We start from the raw sequence: 23,862 nt of genomic DNA on the forward strand, positions 1-23,862 counted from the left end.
GGGTAAGAAGTTTGAATTTGCAAAGCTATTGTGTGGCCAAGTGTTATGTCCTCTACATTGTGATATTTGCCTCAGGTTATGGCCTTTGAGATGTTTGAAAATATATTTCCATTCTATGATAACATATCTGCTCCTGACTTTTCCCAGAATATTTCCTGCACAAACAATCAAACACGAGTGATCTTTGTTTTCCTCCAGGGAGAATGTTCATCAAAACTTTTTTCCCTCAGGAAAGATGTTTATAGGTGTCATGACTAATGGGGCCTCCTTGGAACATCTAAGTTCTCAAGAGAGTTATGAGAATTGTTTGTATTGAACCAATTATAAAATACAACCTCTGGCAGAGGCAAACTATTACATTTAGAATGAATAAACAATAAGGTCCTACTGTATAGCACAGGGAACTATATCCAATCTCCTAGGATAAACCATAATGGAAAATACTATTTTAAAAAAAGAAGGTATATATGTGTATAACTGAGTTACTTTGCTGTACAGCAGAGACTGACACAACACTGTAAATCAACTATGCTTCAATTTTTTAAAAAAAGAAAAAGAAAAAACCCCAAACTTTGCTCCCAAAAGTGGAGAGAATACAGCTTTATGATTCTCCATCATCATCAGAAAGTGAAGCAAATATTTTCAACTCTGGAATTTCTCACTATGGAGACTGCTATAAAGAGGAACAGTCTACTTTCTGTGGGATGGTCTGTAGGTTAAGGTTGAATCTTAAGGTAACAGCCAGAACTAACACCATCATATGTAGTGTTAGTAGTAGTAGTTTTAATTAATAGAACTCCCTCTTGAGCCTCCCTCCCACCCTCCCTCTCCCACCCTCCCTCTCCCACCCTCCCTCTCCCACCCCTCTAGGTCGTGGCAAAGCACGAAGCCAATCTCCCTGTGCTATGCGGCTGCTTCCCACTGGCTAAGAATAGTCTTACTTTTGATGTCAGTTACATAAGGAAAAATTCTTAGATTAGACCCTAAAATTGAGAGGAAAATCACTACATTGGATAGAGTTTTAAAATAGTTTTATGTCTGAGCAATGGTAAATGTTTCATAACAAACTTTCTAAAGGGGGAGGAGGGAGCCTTACAATTTCAAGCAATCAGTGTGTCATCACTATGCAGAGTGGGAAAGGCAAAAGAACCATCAGTGCTAGTCAGCCAGCAAAAAACAGTTCCGTCAGATGTTGGAGCTACAGAGGTCATCAAATGTCCCAGTAATTCCCCATATTTACGAGCTCTCTTTAAAATTAGAATGACTACATGTGACTCTTTCTGGCCTAAAAAGTGAGCAAAAGTAACATCAGTCATTTCCAAGCTAAAGGTGTTAGGAGCACATATGCATCTTCATCTGTTTCCCGACTGTGATCCACTATGTTCCACAGGGCACAGCTGCAAGATCACAGCGGGCTGCCTTGCCCACATCTGAAGTTGTTTGAGTGTAAAATACATATTGCTATACAAGACATTGACGACTCAAGGAGTATCTGTTGTGTATCATGTAGGAGGATTAAAATGCATTGTATATGAAGGAGTTGCCGTTTGGAAAACTTCAAAAACCTAGAAAGTAAGATATGAAAACGGGATGTGTCAACGATTTGGGATTTGAGGACAGTTAAATCAAGGCTCAAGGCAGAGGGTAGAATGAGACAAGGTCTCAAGGTTGGTGATTATGGGAGGATCAAGGTCTGCATATTGTTAGTCAGATTGTCCCCTGTGGGATCCTGCAGAAGCAGACACCACGATGGAGTTTGGCATGCAGGATATTTATTAGGGAGTAACATTGGAGAATGAAGGGGAGGCAGGAAACCGGCAATGTCAGTGCAACAGAGGCTCATTCAACCCCACAGCCAACTGTGAAACACATTTTTCCCACGTTGGCCCAGACGGTGGGGCCATTAAATCCCCACCGCCATCAGCCATGGGTTGTGGGCAGTACCAGAAGCACGTGCACAGTCTGTGATGGGATGAGGCCTCTCTGCAGTCTAGGTAGCCCTGAGGGAGCTGATTGCTGGAGGCCACCTACTGGCACCCGGGGCAAAGCAGTCCTCTCTTGAAGTCACGGCTCTCCTTCTCCACCACCCAGGTTGCATTCAAGTTCAAGGAGTCTCTATTTTTCTTTTTTTGTTGTTGTTGTTTTCTTATTTACCACTTATCAAGTAATTGTAAGAAAACCCCCAAAGTAGCAGGTTATTCCCCGTTTGAGCCAGAGGTTTAAAGAGAATGCCTCTTAGGAGTCAGCATGATAGAAACGCCCTTCAGGTAGGGCAACTACCAGGGAAGGATGAATTAAGCTTTACAAACTGCTGTCATTTCCCACTGAGGGTTTCTTGCCCAGGTGAAGCTTTAGATTATCTAACTGCTTGGCTTGCTTTTACTTCTTTCTTAACAAGCAACTAAAGCATCCTTTGCCTCACCAGTTCCATTCCTAGGAATATATGCTAAGCTTTTAAGTTAAAGGATAGATAGATAGGTAGATAGACATACATACATACACATTTTGTATATATACACACATATATCGCACACATACACACATGCATGTACATTTTTTGCCCCATAACACATGGTGAATAAAATGGACATAGTCCAAAACTTAATTGTCAAAAAATGAGATTCACTAAGTTACATTGTATGTATGAATGAAAAAAAAGCTGCTTCACTGTTAAATGAATGTCATAGAAGACTTTTCACATGAGAAAGTGTTCATAAATGTTATTGCCAAAGGAAAAACAAAGGATAGGTATAATATTTGTTTCTTATCACTTTAAAATTTCTAATATATAGCCGGTAGATATATATGTATTACAAAGACTAGATATTCACATATCAAAATAATTAAAATGCTTACCTTTACATCATAGATTTCTTAGTCATTTATATGACATTTTATTTTTCTGTTTCTAGAAAGTAGAAAATTGAATATTGTATCATCAGATATGACATGGATCTTCTTATTTTCACTATGACTCAGTCTTTTGAAACTGTGACCTGTGACCTAAAATCGTGAGGAGTCAGCAAATTTTTCATACAGAAAGAAAAATAAGTAAAGGTACTAAGTGAATAACTAAAATAAAATTCTAGAATTGTAAGATTTTTTTTTTTTTTTTTTTTTTTTCGGTACGCGGGCCTCTCACCGTTGTGGCCTCTCCCGTTGCGGAGCACAGGCTCCGGACGTGCAGGCTCAGCGGCCATGGCTCGCAGACCCAGCCGCTCCGCGGCATGTGGGATCTTCCCGGACCGGGGCACGACCCCGTGTCCCCTGCATCGGCAGGCAGACTCTCAACCACTGCGCCACCGGGGAAGCCCTAGAATTGTAAGATTTTTTAAGCTAAAAATAAATCATCAGTTCATGTAAATATTGTTAAAGTACTGAAATAATTAGTTTCTTTATAAGGAAACAGAAAAGCTGAAGTAGAGGATCAAGAATAAAATTACTGACTCTATTACCCCACAATATTATTTTTACACTATGGTAAATACTTTGTCCTTCCTTTATAAATGTGGTTCTGAAATATTTGCTACATTAAGACTGAAAATAATTGAAACAGAACAGAAGTTAGTATGTGTTTCCTCTGAATTCTTTTGAATTAAATAACTTCAAGTTTTATTAATTCTTTAGACTAATCTTTCTGTCATCCTTCTGTCCTTGGCAGACTATCTTTAGATGTGACGTGGGTCACATCTTGGTAGGATTTCCACTCAGTGCAGAGATGGCAGTGATCCTCTTCTGAATGTTCTATTTTCTGCCTTCAGCCTGCTGGGGAATGGCATTATCTCTGGACTCATCTGTCTGCATCCCAGACTGCACAGCCTAGTGTAATTCTTCCTCTCTTACCTGTCATCATTGACATGTCCTATGCTTCCAACAGTGTCCCTGAGATGTTGGTAAACTTTGCAGATCTGAATAGAACCCTCTCCTTTGTTCCATGCATAATGCAGACATTTTTGTATTTGACTTTTGCTCACATCGAGTGCCTGACGTTCGTGGTGATGTTCTATGATAGGTTTGCGGCGCTGTGTCGTCCCCTCCAGTACACTGTCATCATGAACTGGAGAGTGTCCACGGTCCTGGCCATCACTTCCTGGACATGTGGATTGATCCTGGCTCTGGTACATGCAGTTCTCCTTCTAAGGTTGTCCTTCTGTGAGTCCTAGGAAGTGGACCATGTCTTCTATGAAATCCTACCTGTCCTCACACTGGCCTGTGCTGACCCATGGATCAGTGAAGCTGTCATCTTTGCTGCCTGTGTATTTGTCTTAGGTCCCTTTGCTTGGTGCTGGTCTCTTATTCCAGCAGCCTCTGGACCATCCTGAGGATCCAGTCAGGAGAGGGCTGAAGAAAAGCCTTCTTTCTTCACCTGCTCCTCCCACCATGGTGTGGTTGGGCTTTTCTTTGGCACTGACATGGCACTGATATGGTCCCCGTACTCTAGTCAAAGAGGAAATAAGAGAAAAAGCTGTTATTGTTTCACAGTGTCTTCAGTCCAATGCTGGACCCCCTCATCTACAGTCTGAGGAATGCTAAGGTGAAAGGTGCCCCATGGAGGGAACGGCAGAAGAGGTCCATGTGAGGGGTGGATAGAACTTTTGGCTAAGTAGAGCCTTCTTCCTTTGGAATGTGGTCGGAGGGTGACTTCAAGGTCAGAAAAATTACCTAACAGCAAAATTTGATAAGAGAATCTGAATTGTCCAAGACACTACCTGAAAATAGGAAGAATTTTGATGTGCAGGTTTCATCTCTGGTGTTAAGCATTTTTGTCCAGAGATGAGACATCTGGATTATCAATATGCTTAAAGCCATAAAAATCTAAAGAGCACAGTTTTTTCAAGAAATGGATTAATAGCTTATTTCTTAAATTCTTGTTGTTTAATTATTGAAACAATGTCATTACACTAAGTAACCAATTCAATCATAAGCATTCACATCGCCTGGTAACAAGTGTTAGTTTTCAGGGAAATGAACACCCAGAAGGAAAATTCCTGGCTGCAGAATGTTGCTCAATACATACAATCATTGCAGAACTAAATGTCTGTACAATACCAGTTATGAGTCAAGTGAAGACAGGACTGGGATTCACTGTTGGATAGCGAATAATTTCCAAGTCGTCTGACAAGAGTTGAAAAATACTTAGTATTGACCAAAAAAAGATAACACTGTCTCATAACCCATTATAGAATTGTTTCTATCCCTCCTTTACTTCTGCTTTGATTTTTACCTCTCACCTACATTTTCTGTCTCCCATTTATGTTTTACAACATGCATAATTAAATGCAGATTTATTCTCTAATTACCTCACTTCCCTACTATTTTTATATCTCTTAACAAGGCTTCCTCTGAAGCTTCTGCCTTTTTATTTTCAAGACTAGCAGAGTATTTTCAGTCAATAATATTTCACTTTATTATGTCTCTCAACCATTAAAAAAATAAAAAGTTAAATAGTAAACAAATATATAGTGGAATATAGTAACATATTAGAGACTTGACTTCTTAATGGGCAAAGATAAACCACACTAATGATTATGCATGGAGTGAGACTTCCAGAAAATGTCATGCAAAATGACCATTACTTCTAAAACAAACTTTCCACTCCTGGATGAGATTTTCCCTCATGAAACCAAATTATTAAAACCCCTTTTTTTCAGTAATCTTGTAACTACTATATTTTAATTAAAATTTTAAGTGCAGGGAAAAGATTTTCTAGATTCACATTAAAAATAAATTAGTATGTGTCTTGACTATACCAAAGTAGCTGGTGTTAGATTTACCCTCCCACCATATACAGCTATACAATCTCAACAACATATAGAAAACAACTTTTGTCAATTGTTGAAGAAATGGAGGGGATGCATATGAGGTGAATACATTGGCCCAAACTCTCCCAGGAAGGCATTTTCCTGGACTTTGTACAGGAATATGGAACCCAAGGAGGGATCAGTGTGGTCTTGGTGACCAGAGGAAGCAATGATTAGAGTTCAAGGCTGCTAGATCAGTTAGGAATTGGGGGTCAACATCCAATATGAGGAGAGCAATAGAGAGAGAATCCTAGAAATATTCATGTTAAAGTGTCATTTGTTTCCTGAGTTAACTCCCTAGCTATGTGAAAATGGGCTAAGGAGAGACCTAGCTGAAAGCAGCAGCCGCAGCTGGAAGACTGAAAGAAGAAGAAAACCTCACAAATTCCTGGGGAGATGTTAGAGTTCAGATCCAGCCAGAATGGGAAGAGATTGGTCAAAAGCAGACAGAACAAAACAAAACTTAGAAACTCAGATGGGGCTCTAGAAATTCCATGTCTTGGGAGAATTCCCATGTCCTGGGACTAGGGGCTATGTTACCATAACACAGCTTAAAACTGAACCTTACGAGGAGCAAGGTGATCTTCAAGTAGTCTAACTGCTCCCCAGAAAAAAAAAAATCTCAAAACTCTTGAGAGTTTCTATAGCATATTATCCATAACTTCAGCATTTAAAAAAATCCCTAAACATGCAAAAAATGATTGGTAAGAGATAATAAGTTACTAGGAAAAAACAGATCGTTCAGATATTGGAGTTAATAGAAAAGGATATTAAAATATCTATAATTGATATAAAAGAAATAAAGGAGAGAATAGATGACAACATGTAGTATTTCGATTGAAAATAAGAATCTGATTTTAAAAGTCCAGTTACCATTCTAAATCTTTCCATAAAAGAAATCTGACAAATAACTCATTAGATGTATTTTACAGAAGACAGGCTACAACTGATGTCAAGATTAGTGAAGTTAAAAACAGTTCAATAGGGCTTCCCTGGTGGTGCAGTGGTTGAGAGTTCGCCTGCCGATGCAGGGGACGCAGGTTTGTGCCCCGGTCCGGGAAGATCCCACATGCCGCAGAGTGGCTGGGCCCGTGAGCCATGGCCGCTGAGCCTGCGCGTCTGGAGCCTGTGCTCCGCGACGGGAGAGGCCACAACAGTGAGAGGTCCGCGTATCGCCAAAAAAAAAAAAAAAATACAGTTCAATATATATTGCCAAAACTAAAGAGAGAAAAAAATAAAGAACTCAAGAGGGCAAAATGAAGTTGTAAGAAAGAGTCAAAAGGTCTAACATACATGTAATTGGAGTCCCATAAGGAAAAAATGGGACAGGTGAATTACTTGAAAAAAAATAATGACAAGAAGTTCTAAAATCTGATAGGCAATATCAACACACTGATTTAAGAAGCTTGGGAGAACTCAAACAGGATAAATATAAGTAAAACCTCACTGAGAAATATATTAGTCAAACTGCTGAAAATGAAAGGTAAAGAAAAAACATTACAACTGGCCAGGAAAAAAAAAAATCCATTACTTTCAAGGGAACAACAATAAGATTATAGCTGACTTCTTAACAAACAGAATGGAAGACAAAATAAAATTGAATACCATCTTAAATTACTGAAATTAAAAACTGTCAACATAGAATTCTATACACAACAAAGCTGATCTTTAAAAATGAATTCTCTAAACAGAAAAAAAGGAAACTTGGAATATTAGGAAGAAAGAACATGGTAAGAAAAATTATGAGTAAATTCCATAGGCTTTCCTTATCCTCTTGAGTTTCTCAATTATGTTTGATGGTTCAAGCCAAAATTATATCTTTTTTTGGTACTTTTCTAAATTTATGGAGAGGAAATATTGAAGAAAATTATAAATTGGAGAGAGTAAAGAGATGCAAAAGGAGATAATATTTCTATACTTCATTCAAGCTGGTAAAAAGTGACATCAATTGACTGTTATATATATATACACACACATATATAATATAATATCTAGACCAAGCACTAAACTATAAAAAGCAACCAAAAAGCTATACAAAGAAATATACTAAAAACACTATAGATAAATCAAAATGGAATTCTAAAACAATATTCAAGTAACCCACAGGAAAAATAAAAAATAGAGAGTTGAGACTGAAAACAAAACAAAATAAGACTTAAGCCCTAAAGTATCAATAATTAGATTTGATATAAATGGTCTAGATGCATCAATTTAAAGACAGAGAATGACAGTGTATTAAAAAGCATGACCCTTACTTCTATCTGTTTCTTGAATGCCGTCTATGAGAAACTCACTTCAAGTTTAGCAACATAGGTGGGTGGACTTAAAGAATGGAAAAAGATATATCATGTAAACATTAATGGAAGGAAAGCATGAGTAGCTATATTAATATGAGATAAAGCAAAGAAAATTTTCAGAAACAAAGAGGAACTTTACGTAATAAAAAGTTCAATCCAGCAAGTAGACATAGCGATCCTAAGTGTGTACCACCAAACAAAAGAGTTTCAAAATATATGATACAAAAATGTAGACAAACCCACACATGGTTAGAGACTTCAGCACCGCCTCAGAGCCTGATAGAACAACTAGAGAGAAAATCAGCCAGAATGCGGAAGAACTCAACAGCTCCATCAACGAAAAGAATCTAAGTCACTTATAGAACATTCCATAAAATTTACAGAACAACAGCAGAATGCACATTCTTTTCAAGGGCTGACAGAACAGTTAGATCTATTCTAGCCTGTAAAAACACCTCACCAAATTTAAAAGAAATAATCATATGGAGGAAATTCTTCAACCACAATGGAATCAATATAAGAAAGACAGAAAAATCTCCAACACTTGGAAATTTTAAAATACACTTTTAAAAAACTTCTAAGTCAAAGAAGAAGTCTCAAGAGAAATAAAGAAAATATATTGAACTGAATGAAAATAAAAACACAACATTTCAAAGTTCAGAGAGGGAAACATACCAATAAATGTGTACATTAGGAAAGAGGAAAAGTTTCAGATGAGTAATAGATGTCCTTACCTCAAGAACCTAGAAAAAGAAGAGCAAAACAAATTCAAAGCAAGCAGAGGGTGGGAATTAATGAAGATTAGAACAGAAAACACTGAAATTTAAAGCAAAAAAATCAGTAAAGCAAAGAGCTGTTTCTTTTAACGAATCAATAAAATTTAGAAATTTTATCAGTAAATCAGTGAAGCAAAGAGCTGTTTCTTTTAACGAATCAATAAAATTTAGAAAGCTCTAGCAGGATTTATAAGGGAAAGACACAACCTAAAAATATCAGAATGAAACAGGGCATCACTGCAGACATCAAAGGTTAATAAAGGAAATTATAAACAACTCAACACATATAAATTTGACCACTTAGACAAAATGGAACACTTCCTCACAAAAAACAATCACAACTCACCCAATATGAATAGACAATTTTCATAGCACTATAACTATATAATATGAATTAAGAAAAGTTAATTAATAATTTTAAAATACCAAAAATCAAATTCAGGAAAGCGAAGACTTATGTTTACACAAACACACCCCGCCCCCCAAAAAGACCCTGTACGTGTATGTTTATAGCAGCTTTTTTGGTAATAGCTCAAAACTGAAACAATCAACAGGTGAATAGTTAAACTGGGATACATAGAATATGGCTCAGTAATACAAAGGAGCAGACCACTGACACATGTATCAACCTGGTTGAATCTCCAGAGAATTAATGCTAAGCGGGGGGGCGGGGGGAAGCCAAGCACAAAAGATTATCTACTAATCGCACTGTATGATTACATTTATGTACTAATTTTGAAATATCAAAATTATATAGAACAGATTTGTGGTTAAGGACGGAGTGGGTGTGGGAGGGAAGTCGATGTGGCTAGAAAAAGGCAACATGAGAGATTCTTGTGCTGATGAAAATGTTATGCACCTTGACAATATAGCGATTATGATATTGTATCATAGTTTTGAGAGATGTTACCAGTGGGGAACCCACATTCTGGAAAAAGATGTCCTCAGTACCTATATTCAACAAAATGCTCATGTCCAGACTCTTTAAAGAATGCTTACAAATTAACAAGAGGGGAAAAAAAAAACCCTCAAAAATTGGGCAAAAGATTTGAACAGGCACTTCATACAAAAGGATATCTAAAAGGTCAACGAGCATATGATAATGTGTTCAATACAATTACTCATCAATAAAATATAAATAAAATCACAGAGAAATACCACAGTGGTTAAAATTACAAAATTAATATCAAGTGCTGGTAGGAATGTAAAATTATAAATCCACACTGGAAAACTTTGGCAATACCTACTAAAAATAAATCTGTGCCTATCCTATGGTTTGGTAATGCTATTCCTTGGTATATACGCAGTGAAAACATGTATAAGAATATTCATAGAAACTTAAGTTACAATAGCCAAAAACTAGAAATAACCCAAATGTCCATGAACAGTAGAATAGGTGAATGAATTTTGGAATGTTTGTATTGAATATTATGCAACATAAAAAAGAATGAACTTCTGATACCCAAACAACGTGGGTGAATCTCAAAAACATTATATTGGGTCAAAGAAGCCAGAGACAAAAGCATCCATAGTGTGTAATTTATTTATATGAGATTCAAAAACAGGCAAAACTAATCTATGTGATGGAAGTCAGAATAGTGGTTACCTCGGAGTAGGAAAGTGATTTCTAGCGATGAGGTGGTCACAGGAATTTTCTCTTGTGATGGAGATGCTCTGTACTTTCGTCTGGATGGTGCTTACACACGCATATTGATATATGAAAATTCATTGAGCTATACAGTTAATATTTATAGCTCTAGCACTTGGAACTTTTGACTGGCAGACCACGTGGATCTGAAGGTATCTCTGGTAGATAAAGATGTCTCTGGTAAGCCCCAATGGGTGAATCATGGGACAGGCCACAGGGACTCCGCATCAAGGCTTTCCATCTTCAGCAGAAGACAATACACCTTTCTCAACACCATTCCTCACATATTGCTGAGACTTGGGAGAGACTAATCATAGAGTATCAAGTTACTATAAATCCAGAGTTGCCTGTCTTGAACTGAGATGCTATCAGACTCACCAAATCATAGGAGAGAGTGATCACAGCAATCATGCATCATATTCTGAATGTGGTATAACGTAGGACAAGAGCAGGTGCAGAAGACAAAGTAAGTTGGATGGACAGTTGGCCCAGATCCCCATATCACCTGTATCACTGATGCTTCTCTCTAATGTATGTATGTATTTTTGTGTATGTGTGTGTGCACACGTGTGTATTATCTCCAAGAGATTTCCTACAGCCAGTTGACAATTTAGGAAGAAAGGCCTGATACAAGGATGATTTGGCTAGATATATTGGTGCAATATATGTAACACTCAGGTGGGGGGCCTTAAAGGTAATTAATGAGGGTAAACTTGTCATTGCCCATAGCTAGCCATTCAACTATTCCTCTACCTTGTGGAGAGAAAAGTTTCCTGAGATAAGATATTCATGGACTCCTGAAAAACGGCAAATGTGTTGATTGACTGATAATGGATCTGGAAGGAGGACAGTTGGAATATTGGGTGAATGGAGGTATGGGAAAAAGATGTGGGATGGTACACAAAGTGTATGAATCTGTACATCCCATATTCATGCCAATCAGAGACATCATTGCAGAAGAGGCATTAAACAACCAGGTATAGCCAGTAAGTGTCAGGCAGCCTCTGCTTTCAGCCACTCCAGTGATTACACAGTGAGCACACAAATGCATTAGGCATGGTAACAGAGGTGGGGGCTTTGCACCAGCACAGTCTGCACCTCACCAAGGCTGCTTTACTGTGCTGCGTATCTGTTCTCAATATGGTACCTTCCTCTTAAGGAGACCAATAAGTCAGTTGGCGACATGCTGATTCCTTCTACCCTACAAAGGGCAATGATTCACTGTGAGTGCAGATGACACACATCACAGGTGTGACTTTCCCTTTCTTGTGTGCGGTATCTTGATTAGTACCTCTTGGAGGGCCATTAGATTATCTGATTTCTGATGTGGTTTCCCACATAGTATCACCTCAGTCCAATAGGCCTATTTCACAGCAAAGGAAGTGACAAAGGGCAAATGACCAAGGGATTCACGGGTTCCAACACATATTGCATTGCTCAGAACTTGTAGACCTGATAGAAATTGTAACCTGACATACAGATTTAAGGCAGTGGACTGTTGATAACACCCTGAAGAATTGGAATACTGTATTCCTCCAGTATAGACTGGGATAGTAGTATTTGCCTACTCCGATAGGTAGAATACCTATAACCAGCCCCACCATAAGGGTAGAGAGGACAGGAGTTGGCCCTCTGCTTTTACAGAGCTCTATCTTTCCCATAAGGGCAGGTCCGGAAATTATCAAAAAGGGAAGTTTTTCAAAAGTAAGCTTCACTCAGCCCTTGGGCCTTATTCATTCACCCTCCAGGCAGATCACCGAGCTGCGGGGCATGTCCACCGTGAAACCCTAACAGGGGCGCCCACACGTTTCCGGATCTGTGCTCAAGGATGCAGCTTCTGAGTCGCTATCTAAAATGATTTCATGGTTATCGCCTTTGAATACAAGTTTATTCTCCTGTAAGGTTCACGGCAGCTGGGAAACAGGACTATGTACGCTAAAAGAAATACGGCTTTGGGAGTTAAGGTCAGGTTTCTATTTCACTGTCAGACGATAACCAGGGATGAATCTCTGCATCTCCTGAGTGCCTCTTGAATGTTTGGGAGCTGGAACAACATAAAAATTCATGAAACGATAATAAATTCCTATATTTGGGTACCTGTAATATTCATGGGGTCACCAGAGTATAACTTAATATGTGTGTATCCTTTTAATTATGAAGGTATTTCCTGTTCTTATCTTAACCTCTAAAGATCTCGCTATTTCTCTGGCTTCCTCAGAGACAGAGACTGCCAATCCTCTTCAGTCTCAGAAGGGGAACAGTGGTTGGCTTCTTTACGTCTCTATAGGGAGCACGCTGGTGTAAGTGAGACCTACTGTCTCATGCCCTACACAAAGCCCTCATGACAATTGAGAAGGTGCCCTGTGGAGATAATAAATGAATAAAGCCTTCTCTTCTTTTAGGCAACATGAAAAGCCAATATCCTTCCTTGGCAGTTCTCAGAGGAGGAACAAGCCTTCCAGCACCATCAGGAAATTTAGCCACACCAGGTATGTTTGCTTTTTCTGCATGAAGATTTTGTGGGGTCCTTACACAAAAATCATCCCTAGATACGCAAGTTTCTTAATTACTTTTGTGAGTTCTGGTCAAATATATTTTAGCATCATTTTCATTGCCTGTTAGCTTTCACTGTCACTCTTCAATATCATGCAAAAGTATATTTTTATTAATGCTCAAATTTTTCTTATTGATAGTAAAAATAGTAGGCTGAGTAAAAGACACTATTAAGCAATATATCAATATGTTAATATAATCAATATATGAATGGTTATTTTTTACTGGTACCTATTTTTAAGGTAACGAGATAAGTGTGTACGACTTTCTGGTAAATGTTTAATATTAATCAAAAAAGTCCAGTACCTTTTAATTTTAAAAACTAGGCTTAAAGTACCACTAGGCTTAAAGAACCACTGCAGAGACAGTGTCTAAAACCACGTATAGAGGGAAGTCAAATATCTAAATATATAAGGACAAATATTCAGTTATTGGATAAGTGTACAAATAGTTATTTATTTATGTACAGTATTATGAGACCAGAGTCTAAGCAGTTAGTATGTGTTCAGAGTTCCTATCATTGATAGCTCCACCCTCAGAACAATGGTAGGTATGTAATAGGAAATCAATAAATACCAAATTATTTTATTTTCAAACTTCTGGACCTGACACTTATCATTGGAATAGCAATAGGGGAGTAAGAAGGCAAATGGGATGATTTTTAAATGGGTTGATAATTTTATAGCCATTTAAATGGAGAATTACTTCTCACTCTTGCTCTGTTCAAGACAAGATGATTTTACATTAAAAAATGGGAATAGGGCTTCCCTGGTGGCGCAGTGGTTGAGAGTCCGCCTGCCGATGCAGGGGACACGGGTTCGTGCCCCGGTCTGGGAGGATCCCGCGTGCCGTGCAGCGGCTGGGCATGTGAGCCATGGCTGCTGGGCCTGTGCGTCCAGAGCCTGTGCTCCGCAACGGGAGAGGGCACAACAGTGAGAGGCCTGTGTAATGAAAAAAAAAAAAAAAAAGGAATAAAATTTAAGCAAGAAGGGCAATATCACGTTTCTACGTACATTCTAATTGTGGAATCATAGAATAAGAAAGATGATTTAGTTCAATGTCTCAAGGAATTTAAAGACCCCTTTGCAGCATCTTTCACAGAAGTCCTCTAGCTATTGCCAATCACGTGCAGAGACAGTATCTAAAACTGGGTATTTCTAGAGTGTTTATCAGTATTGAGTCAAAATCTAACAAAGTTACTGAATCTGTTTTTGTGTTTAGATAAACAACACAGTACAAATCTATTCAGTCATTCATATAAATGTTCATCTAAGTATTTTGAAAAGCTAAATATGAAAAAATAGACTTTAGGCTGAAAATAAGTCATTATATTTGAACAAGAAGAGATTTTGTGCAATATTAGTTGTGGAGGTGACAACAGATGCAGGAGTAGAAAGTGTGTTTCGACAGGTAGGTGAGAGGCTAATGGTGTATCTGGGAAGTGGTACATCTACCTTTAGTATACCCTGCCCTTGATGAGCCCTTCCAAGTTGAGATTAGACGTACTGCAGCTTAAGGACTTTAGCATGTGTATCAGTTAAGGGTCATAGTTTTTGGAAAAAAAAAAAATAGAAGTAACTCTAATATGAGCAAAGAAAAGCAGAATTTATTTGAGGGATATGAAACAAAAGAAACAAAAACTATGTATTCTATTCACATGTGGCAACATAGTCATTGGGTTGGCCCAAAACTCTGTTCGGGTTTTTCGTACCATCTCAACATCTTACAGAAAAACCCAAACGAACTTTTTGGCCAAACCAATATTTTGAAAACTTAGCCTCTACTAAAAACTTAACAACAAGAAAGGAAATATATGTATATATGTGTTTATGTATGTATATATTTTAAGGTTACCAAATAAATTCTTTTTTAAAAAATTTTATTTGTTTATTTATTTTTAGCTGCGTTGGGTCTTCGTTACTACCTGCAGGCTTTCTCTAGTTGCGGTGAGGCGAGCAGGGGCTAGTCTTCATTGTGGTGCAGAGGCTTCTTATTGTGGTGGCTTCTCTTGTTGCGGAGCACGGGCTCTAGGCACGCAGGCTCAGTAGTTGTGGCTTGCGGGCTTAGCTGCTCCACGGCATGCGGGACCGTCATGCACGAGGTCTCGAACGTGTCCCCTGCATTGGCAGGCAGATTCTTAACCACTGCACCACCAGAGAAGCCCCAAATAAATTCTTTAAACGTTCATTTAAAAACATAAAAATTCACTGAAAGTGTTTCTGAACACTTTTTTATACCACAGAAAGGTATAGTTGACATAAATCTATTTTCAAAGACTTCTCTTTAACCATGGACATTAACTGAATTTCCTGTGTCATAGGGATATGGGAGACAATATGACATGTATCACAGAGTTCACCCTACTGGGATTTCCCCTTGATGCAACGATTCAGATGCTTCTCTTTGGGCTCTTCTCTCTGTTCTATGTCTTCACCCTGCTGGGGAACGGGGTCATCCTGGGGCTCATCTCACTGGACTCCAGACTGCACTGTACTTCTTCCTCTCACACCTGGCCATCACTGACATAGCCTATGCCTGCAACACCATGCCCTAGATGCTGGTAAACCTCCTGAGTCCTGACAAGCCTGTCTCCTTTGCTGGCTGCATGGCACAAAGCTTTCTCTTTTTGACATTTGCTGTCACAGAATGTCTTCTCCTGGTGGTGATGTCCTATGATCACCGTGTAGCCATCTGCCAGCCCTTCTGATACTCTGCCGTCATGACCTGGAGAGTCTGCATCATGCTGGTGGTGATTTCCTGGACCATTGGAGTCCTTCTGTCTTTGATTCATCTAGTGTTACTTTTACCCTTACCCTTCTGTATATCCCAGAAAATCAATCACTTTTTCTGTGAAATCATGGCTGTTCTCAAATTTGCTTGTACAGATACACACATCCATGAAACTGTGGTACTGGCTGGAATGATTTCTGTGCTAGTGGGACACTTCTCAATTGTAAGCTCATATATGTGTGTCCTCTGTGCCATCTTCAGGATCCAGCCTGGGGAACGTCAAAGAAAAGCCTTGTCCACCTGCTCACCTTACCTCTGTGTGGTTGGACTCTTCCATGGCATAGCCATTATCATGTATGTTGGACCCAGATATGGGAACCCCAAGGAACAGAAGAAATATCTTTTTCTGTTTCACAGACTTTTCAATCCCATGCTCAACCCCCTTATCTATACTCTTAGGAATTCAGAAGTAAAGAATGCCTTGAAGAGAGTGCTGGGAATAGAGAGGGCTTTATGAAAAGATGGTGGTATCGGGGTTGACAGTGACCTAGGAGGATATTATCTTAAGAGGTCCCAACTCAGCATAAGATTATCTAAGACTCTTATTAAAAATAGAACTGTTGGGGCTTCACTGGTGGTGCAGTGGTTGAGAGTCTGCCTGCAAATGCAGGGGACGTGGGTTCGGGCCCTGGTCTGGGAGGATCCCACATGCCGCGGAGCAACTAGGCCCGTGAGCCACAACTACTGAGCCTGCGCGTCTGGAGCCTGTGCTCCGCAACAAGAGAGGCCGCGACAGTGAGAGGCCCGCGCACCGTGATGAAGAGTGGCCCCCGGCTCGCTGCAACTAGAGAAAGCCCTCGCACAGAAACGAAGACCCAACACAGCCATAAATAAATAAATAATTTTTTACAAAATATTGAGTTCCCTGTGCTGTACAGTAGGTCCTTGTTCATTATCTATTTTATATATAGTAGTGTGTATACGTTAATCCCAAACTCCTAACTCTCACTTTTATAGTGCTATTCTTAAGCATAGGTAAGGAAATTCAGTCCTCTATAAATGTGAACTGATGGTTATTCTGCTATGGGGACAGTTTGAGGAAAAGTTAATGCTAACTTTTTGAACATATTCCTCACAAATAGTGTACGTATGTGTAGAATTTGTTTAACTTTGTTCTATACAGTGGTTAAGTAGCTGCATGAAAGCAATGACCTTGTGAACATTGACGCTAGATAAAAAAATAAGAAAAGCCTGTGTGATAGATTTAGGTTAAATATATGGAATCGTTTTCGCAAACCAAGGAAGATTATACTGGGATGTATTATGGAGTGATCTTTCATTTCAGGGGAGAATGACATTAGTTCAGTCCTTGTGTTTATGTCTTGTCAACAAAACCACAATATATAATCTATGAAGCCCATACATATCTTATCCATTATCCATAACTTGGAGAACAGTGTCAGACACACAGAAAATACTTTAAATGTTAGACTTTCCCAAACCTGGAATGTACATGAATGTGTGTATGTGTGTGTGTGTGTGTGTGTGTGTGTGTGTGTGTGTGTGTGTGTGTGTGGTTGAGGGAAGTGAAGAAAAGGCAAGGAGTTGCTACTTAAAGGATAATCTCTGTAGTTTTTAATAGAATTGTCACAGTTTTGTGCTCTTTTTAATCCCTAATATCTCTTCAACTAATCATGCACTTTCCCAATAAAACCATTGAAAGGTTGGAAGCCAAAACCTGCTTTCCTGATCCTTCAACTGTATATTATCCACAAAATCGCATTGTTGACTTACATTGTAATACTTACAATTCCTGTGTGGCAGGAATGTGCTCAGTGTTTTGTCTCAGGTAAATCATTTAACTATTTAACACGTATTATCTCAGTCTTCACAACAACCTCATGAAATAGGTACTATCACTTTTCTCCTTTCAAAAACGTTAATACTAGGGCTAAGGTGTGAAGACTATACCCAGTCATTCAAGTAGTAAATGTGTGTCTGGTCCTTAAGCTTCTGCTCTTTAATTACTACTCTGTAGTGCCATATACTATCATACACGAACAATCCAGCAGGAGGAAAATCAATAAGGATATAGCTAAACACCACCATCCATCAACTGGATATAACGGACACCTATAGACCACTTCATCCAACAGCAACATACACATTCTTCTCAAGCTCACATGTGACATTCACCAAGATACAGCACATTTGGGGCCATAAAACACACCTGAACAAATGTAAAAGAATAGAAATCATACGATGTCTGTTCTTAGATCATAATGGAATTAAAGTAGAAATCAATAACAGAGAGAGAGCTGGAAAATCCCCCAAATATTTGGAGATTAAACAACATCCTTCTAACTAACACATGGGTCAAGGAAAACAACTCAAGAGAAATGTTAAAATATTTTGATCTAGGAAAGAATCAGAGAAGGGTTCTATTGAGTACATTAATTGTAACAAATATTTCCTATAACTGGAAAGTAAAACATGCAGTACTTAAGTTGAATTGAGGATTTAAAAATAGCTTTCATTTTTAGGAATGCTATGTGACTCATGCCCACAACATTAGAAAAGAGTTTGTCAGTTCATCAGGTCTTAAATTTTACTTTTTGAAACGTAGGCCGCATCTAGTGCTGACATGTTTGTTCGTGTATAAAGAAATGATTTCAATCTTAGATATTTACTTTGAAACCACAGAGATCATGGATAACATATTAGTCATAAAACAATTTGCCAATTTTTAAAATGCTAACTTGTACATACATATAAGATGTATCATTTATAGCATCAAACAATGCTTGAATGTTGCATTCAGAACCACAATATATTTAATTTCTTTCTTAGTCTCTCCTTTCACTTCTGCTAGTCCTTTAGCAAATTCAATCCATTTGAGTTCAGGTAAGATGCTTTTACTAACATGTAGAATGAAATAAAATACGAGGGAAAAAAGAAAGAAAATAGAAGTGTCTTTCAAGTGTTCAGGACTTAAACATTTTGAGATTCTACAGTTGTTATCATCAAACTTCAGTCAGTGTTCTTTTTGGCTTTGGGATGAATGTCCTTAATTGGGTATGATTACGGTCAAGATTTAAGCAAGTCAGAAATTACACACCCAGTCCAAGAATGGTCCAAACTTTCAACATTTAGGCATTCACTCATTTATGTGTATTCATTCATTCATTTGTTCACTCAGTAAACATTTGCTAAGTGCCAAAATTACAAAACTAGATACATCTGTTCCTTGTTCACAAGGAGTGGGTTACAATCCAGTTGTCAATATGTCAACTGTTTTTGTAAAGACTCTTAATGTACTTGTTAGGACCTTCTTTCTCTTTTTTCTCCCTTTAGGTTTCCAAGAGATTCATACTTTGTAAGTAGTGTTTCTTTTTCCTTTATCTAATCATTTTGGAAGTTACAGAAGGAAATAAAGGAGGACTGAATAAAGAGATTAAGCATTTTATAAGATGCAGGTTCAAACTCATTTTCACAACTAAATATTTTAATATGTTTTCCAAATAAATTTAAAAGGTTGTCCTAGCACAGTAGTATTTTATATACTCCTGAAAAAAAATAAGCCTTAGTCGCATGTTAGGAGTTCATAGTATGGTAGATTCTACTGTGTCTTGGTAATATAATAATTTATTGATAATACTCATTTAAAAAACAGTCGTTTGTTGCTTCTAGAGAGGGCTAGTGGGGATGTCCTTCAGGATTTCAATTAGCTTCTCAGAAAAGCTTTCCTTGGGTTGTATTTCTATGTGATTATCTCTGTCTAGGGCCTGGCCCTCACTTTGTAGATCCAGCTTCGGAAATTTTATTCATTTCTCATCTGTATCGTACTACTCAAACTCAAAAAACGAACCGTGAATAACCCTGAATGGAATTATTTATTATAAAAAAATTGGCAAGAACTTTGCTTACCAGCACATTCCCTCTTTGTCAAAATATCTGCATAAGAAGGTAAATTAATACCTCCCAGTTGATTGGTGAGCGTGGAATCGGGGCGGGGGGGGGGGGTTAACTGGAGATTTTATCAGTGAGGGTATTGATCCCTGATCACTCAAGCCATCTGAGCTGTAGACATAGACCTGCCAGGAGGACAGCACTCTCATACCATCAGGCCGACTCCCCTGGACAGTGCTGAAGACGTGCTGATAACCACTGGCCCCATGGGTAACCCTCTTCTTTATTCCTCAGTCTTACTGTAGACAAGTATCTCACACAACTGTCACATTTGGATTCCTGAGTCACGATCAGATCCTCTTCCGCCTCTTCCGTGAGATAGCATCAGAGCTCCTTGAGTGGAGTTTTTGGATGCACTCAGAACTCTCCAGTTATATGTCTACACAGGTTTTCTTGTTTTCCTCCTCCAGTTCTTCCCATCCATTATGAGTAGATTTTACAAGTTTTGCTTCTCAAAAATCAGTATTGTTTCTCTTATTTCCAAGGTCCTCAGGGAGCATCTCATTAATGTCTCCATTGGTATAACAACAACTGGACCAGGATCTTATCAACAAAAGCACCTTTCCATACATTAACCCTGGAGAAGTCTTTTCTTTAGCGGCAAGCAGGCGCAAATTCAGTAGCTCAGCCCCAGGTTATTTTTGCCCAGCAAAGGTGCAACTAAATGTTTGCACCAGCAAAGATGCTAGATTTCTACATGGTATTTTGAGGCAGCTGTTATCCAGGACTTAAGGACGAGCCAACTATTGTTTGGTACATCACCAATTCACAGAAGCATCAAATACTGGGCCACCAATTTAATGCTATGTAGATCTGTAAAATGACAAATCCACTAAATTTTCTCTTTCCCAAAAAGAAATTAGCTATCTGTAAAGCAGATATCAATTCTTGTGTTGCTGAAGTAGGGCAGAGTTGATTTTTTAATGAATTGTCATTTCTTGTCTTTCTGAATTTCACAAATGAAACATGATGCAAACGTTAAGCCGTCACACAGATGGTGAGGCCTGCAACACACTGTTGTTCCAGGTATGGCCTTTCCCAGTTAGATTATGACCTAGACTTTCTCTTTTGGTAGGAGTAGAGTAGTAGGGTTACAAGTAGCACATGGGGAACTATGTCTTGAAGTGCAAGCACATGGGAACTATGTCTTGAAGTGCAAGCACATGGGGAACTATGTCTTGAAGTGTGCAACCACACTCGCCACAGCCTTCAAAATGATGTGTGAATGCCTGACTTCAGACTCACACCCCTGTGCACAAGTCTAGATTCACAATACATGAACACTGGGCAGCCCCCCAAATCCAGTTCCTACAAATTGTAAGGATTGTTTTTCAAAAAAGTTATTTGGTAAATCAGTAAGTGTGAACCCATCAGTACATTAATTTCCAAATGCCCAGTGGTTGGTTTGATTTCATCACTCATGAGAGCTCACATGGAGCATATCCACTGATTCCTTCTTATCAACTTAAACAATCACATTGTCATAAAAGTTTCATTTTATCTTTTTCTTCCTCCTGTTATCAGGTAAGCTGCTTTAGAGAGCAAAGGTTGATTTCAGCTGCTGAAAGTGACGCAGTTGATATTTCTCTTGAGAAACTGGAATTACATCTCTTTTCTAGGACTACTCTAATTCCCATATTTGGAGTTCTTCCATTACTGATTACTTCTGCATCCCAGAAATCCTCTTTGTGATGTTGACACGTGCAGCTCCAAGATCATCCCTATTTCATGGTCATTTTATTTCCTCTTTTGATTTGACAGTCTTTCTCCCCATCACAATTGTCAGTGGCTCTAGGTAACCTATCATTGGTGACACAATCCCCTTCCTCTAAAACTGGATGATAGATTAAGTGATTAACTTAATGAAAAACTAGTCAACACCCTAAAATTTTGTCCTTTAAAAATGACTATTTTTATGAAATAATGTCTAGATATTTTTGATAACTCTGTCCTGAGCAATCCCATTTTATCCTTTTCATAGTGAAATGGGGGGAAATCAGACAGTGGTTACAGAATTCATTCTCCTGGGATTTTGTCTTGGCCCAAGGATTCAGATACTTCTCTTTGGGCTCTTCTCCCTGTCTTACACCTTCACCCTACTGGAAAACAGGGTCATCCTGGGGCTCATCTCACTGGACTCCAGACTGCACTGTACTTCTTCCTCTCACACCTGGCCATCGTTGACATAGCGTACGCCTGCAACATGGTGCCCCAGGTGCTGGGAGACCTCCTGAGTCCAGCCAAGCCCATCTCCTTTGCTGGCTGCATGACACAGACCTTTCTCTTTTTGACTTTTGCTTACGCCGAGTGTCTTCTCCTGGCGGTATTGTCCTATGAGCAGTATGTGTCCATCTGCCACCCCCCCCCCCCAATATTCTGTCATTGTAAGCTGGAGCATCTGCATCACCCTGGTGATGATTTCCTGGGCATGTGGCTCCCTCCTGGCCCTGGTCCACGTGGGCCTCGTCCTGAGACTGCTCTTCTGTGGGCTTCATGAAATCAACCACTTCTTCTGAGAAATCCTGTCTGTCCTCAAACTGGCATGTGCTGATACCTGGCTCAACCGAGTTGTCATCTTTGTTGCTTCTGTGTTTGTCTTAGTTGGGCCCCTCTGCTTGGTGCTAGTCTCCTCCACACGCATCCTGGTTGCCATCCTGAGGATGCAGTCGGGTGAGGGCCGCAGAAAGGCCTTCTCCACCTGCTGCTCCCACCTCTGCGTGATCGGGCTCTTCTTTGGCAGTGCCATCGTCATGCACACGGCCCCCAAATCCAGCCACCCGGCAGACGATCCTTTTCCTGTTTTACAGTTTTTTCAACCTATGCTGAACCCACTGATCTATAGCCTGAGGAACACAGAGGTCAAGGGTGCCCTGCAGAGAGCACTGTTCAAGGAAAGTCATTTCCAGTTGGAGTGACATTTGTTTGTTTTTTTTTTACATCTTTATTGGAGTATAATTGCTTTACAATGCTGTGTTAGTTTCTGCTTTATAACAAAGTGAATCAGTTATACATATGTTCCCATATCTCTTCCCTCTTGCGTCTCCCTCCCTCCCACCCTCCCTATCCCACCCCTCTAGGTGGTCACGAAGCACCGAGCTGATCTCCCTGTGCTATGCGGCTGCTTCCCACTAGCTATCTACCTTACGTTTGATAGTGTATATATGTCCATGCCTCTCTCTCGCTTTGTCACAGCTTACCCTTCCCCCTCCCCATATCCTCAAGTCCATTCTCTAGTAGGTATGTGTCTTTATTCCTGTCTTACCCCTAGGTTCTTCATGACATCTTTTTTCTTAAATTCCATATATATGTGTTAGCATACGGTATTTGTCTTTCTCTTTCTGACTTACTTCACTCTGTATGACAGACTCTAGGTCTATCCACCTCATTACAAATAGCTCAATTTCATTTCTTTTTATGGCTGAGTAATATTCCATTGTATATATGTGCCACATCTGCTTTATCCATTCATCCGATGATGGACACTTAGGTTGTTTCCATCTCCGGGCTATTGTAAATAGAGCTGCCGTGAACATTTTGGTACATGACTCTTTTTGAATTATGGTTTTCTCAGGGTATATGTCCAGTAGTGGGATTGTTGGGTCATATGGTAGTTTTATTTGTAGTTTTTTAAGGAACCTCCATACTGTTCTCCACAGTGGCTATATCAATTTACATTCTCACCAACAGTGCAAGAGGGTTCCCTTTTCTCCACACCCTCTCCAGCATTTATTGTTTCTAGATTTTTTGATGATGGCCATTCTGACTGGTGTGAGATGATATCTCATTGTAGTTTTGATTTGCATTTCTCTAATGATTAGTGATGTTGAGCATCCTTTCATGTGTTTGTTGGCAATCTGTGTATCTTCTTTGGAGAAATGTCTATTTAGGTCTTCTGCCCATTTTTGGATTGGGTTGTTTGTTTTCTTTGATATTGAGCTGCATGAGTTGCTTGTATGTTCTGGAGATTAATCCTTTGTCAGTTGCTTCATTTGCAAATACTTTGTCCCATTCTGAGGGTTGTCTTTTGGTCTTGTTTACGGTTTCCTTTGCTGTGCAAAAGCTTTGAAGTTCCATTAGGTCCCATTTGT

At 39.1% G+C, this 23,862-nt stretch overlaps 2 protein-coding genes and 1 pseudogene across 2 annotated transcripts; all 3 read left to right on the top strand.

Moving 5' to 3' along the window:
* Nucleotides 1–2,247: 2,247 nt before the first annotated feature.
* On the top strand, nt 2,248–4,579 carry LOC137228749 (olfactory receptor 2A2-like; annotated as a pseudogene).
* Nucleotides 4,580–15,399: 10,820 nt separating this feature from the next.
* Nucleotides 15,400–16,322, top strand: LOC137228671 (olfactory receptor 2A7-like). The gene is given in 2 exon segments (XM_067745578.1): nt 15,400–15,562; nt 15,565–16,322. Coding segments are annotated over 2 exon segments (921 nt in total).
* Nucleotides 16,323–21,759: 5,437 nt separating this feature from the next.
* LOC137228750 (olfactory receptor 2A1/2A42-like) lies at nt 21,760–22,689 on the top strand. The gene is given in 3 exon segments (XM_067745616.1): nt 21,760–21,922; nt 21,925–22,133; nt 22,135–22,689. Coding segments are annotated over 3 exon segments (927 nt in total).
* Nucleotides 22,690–23,862: the final 1,173 nt, after the last annotated feature.

Source organism: Pseudorca crassidens, chromosome 8 (assembly GCF_039906515.1).
Source record: "Pseudorca crassidens isolate mPseCra1 chromosome 8, mPseCra1.hap1, whole genome shotgun sequence".
NCBI lineage: Eukaryota > Metazoa > Chordata > Mammalia > Artiodactyla > Delphinidae > Pseudorca > Pseudorca crassidens.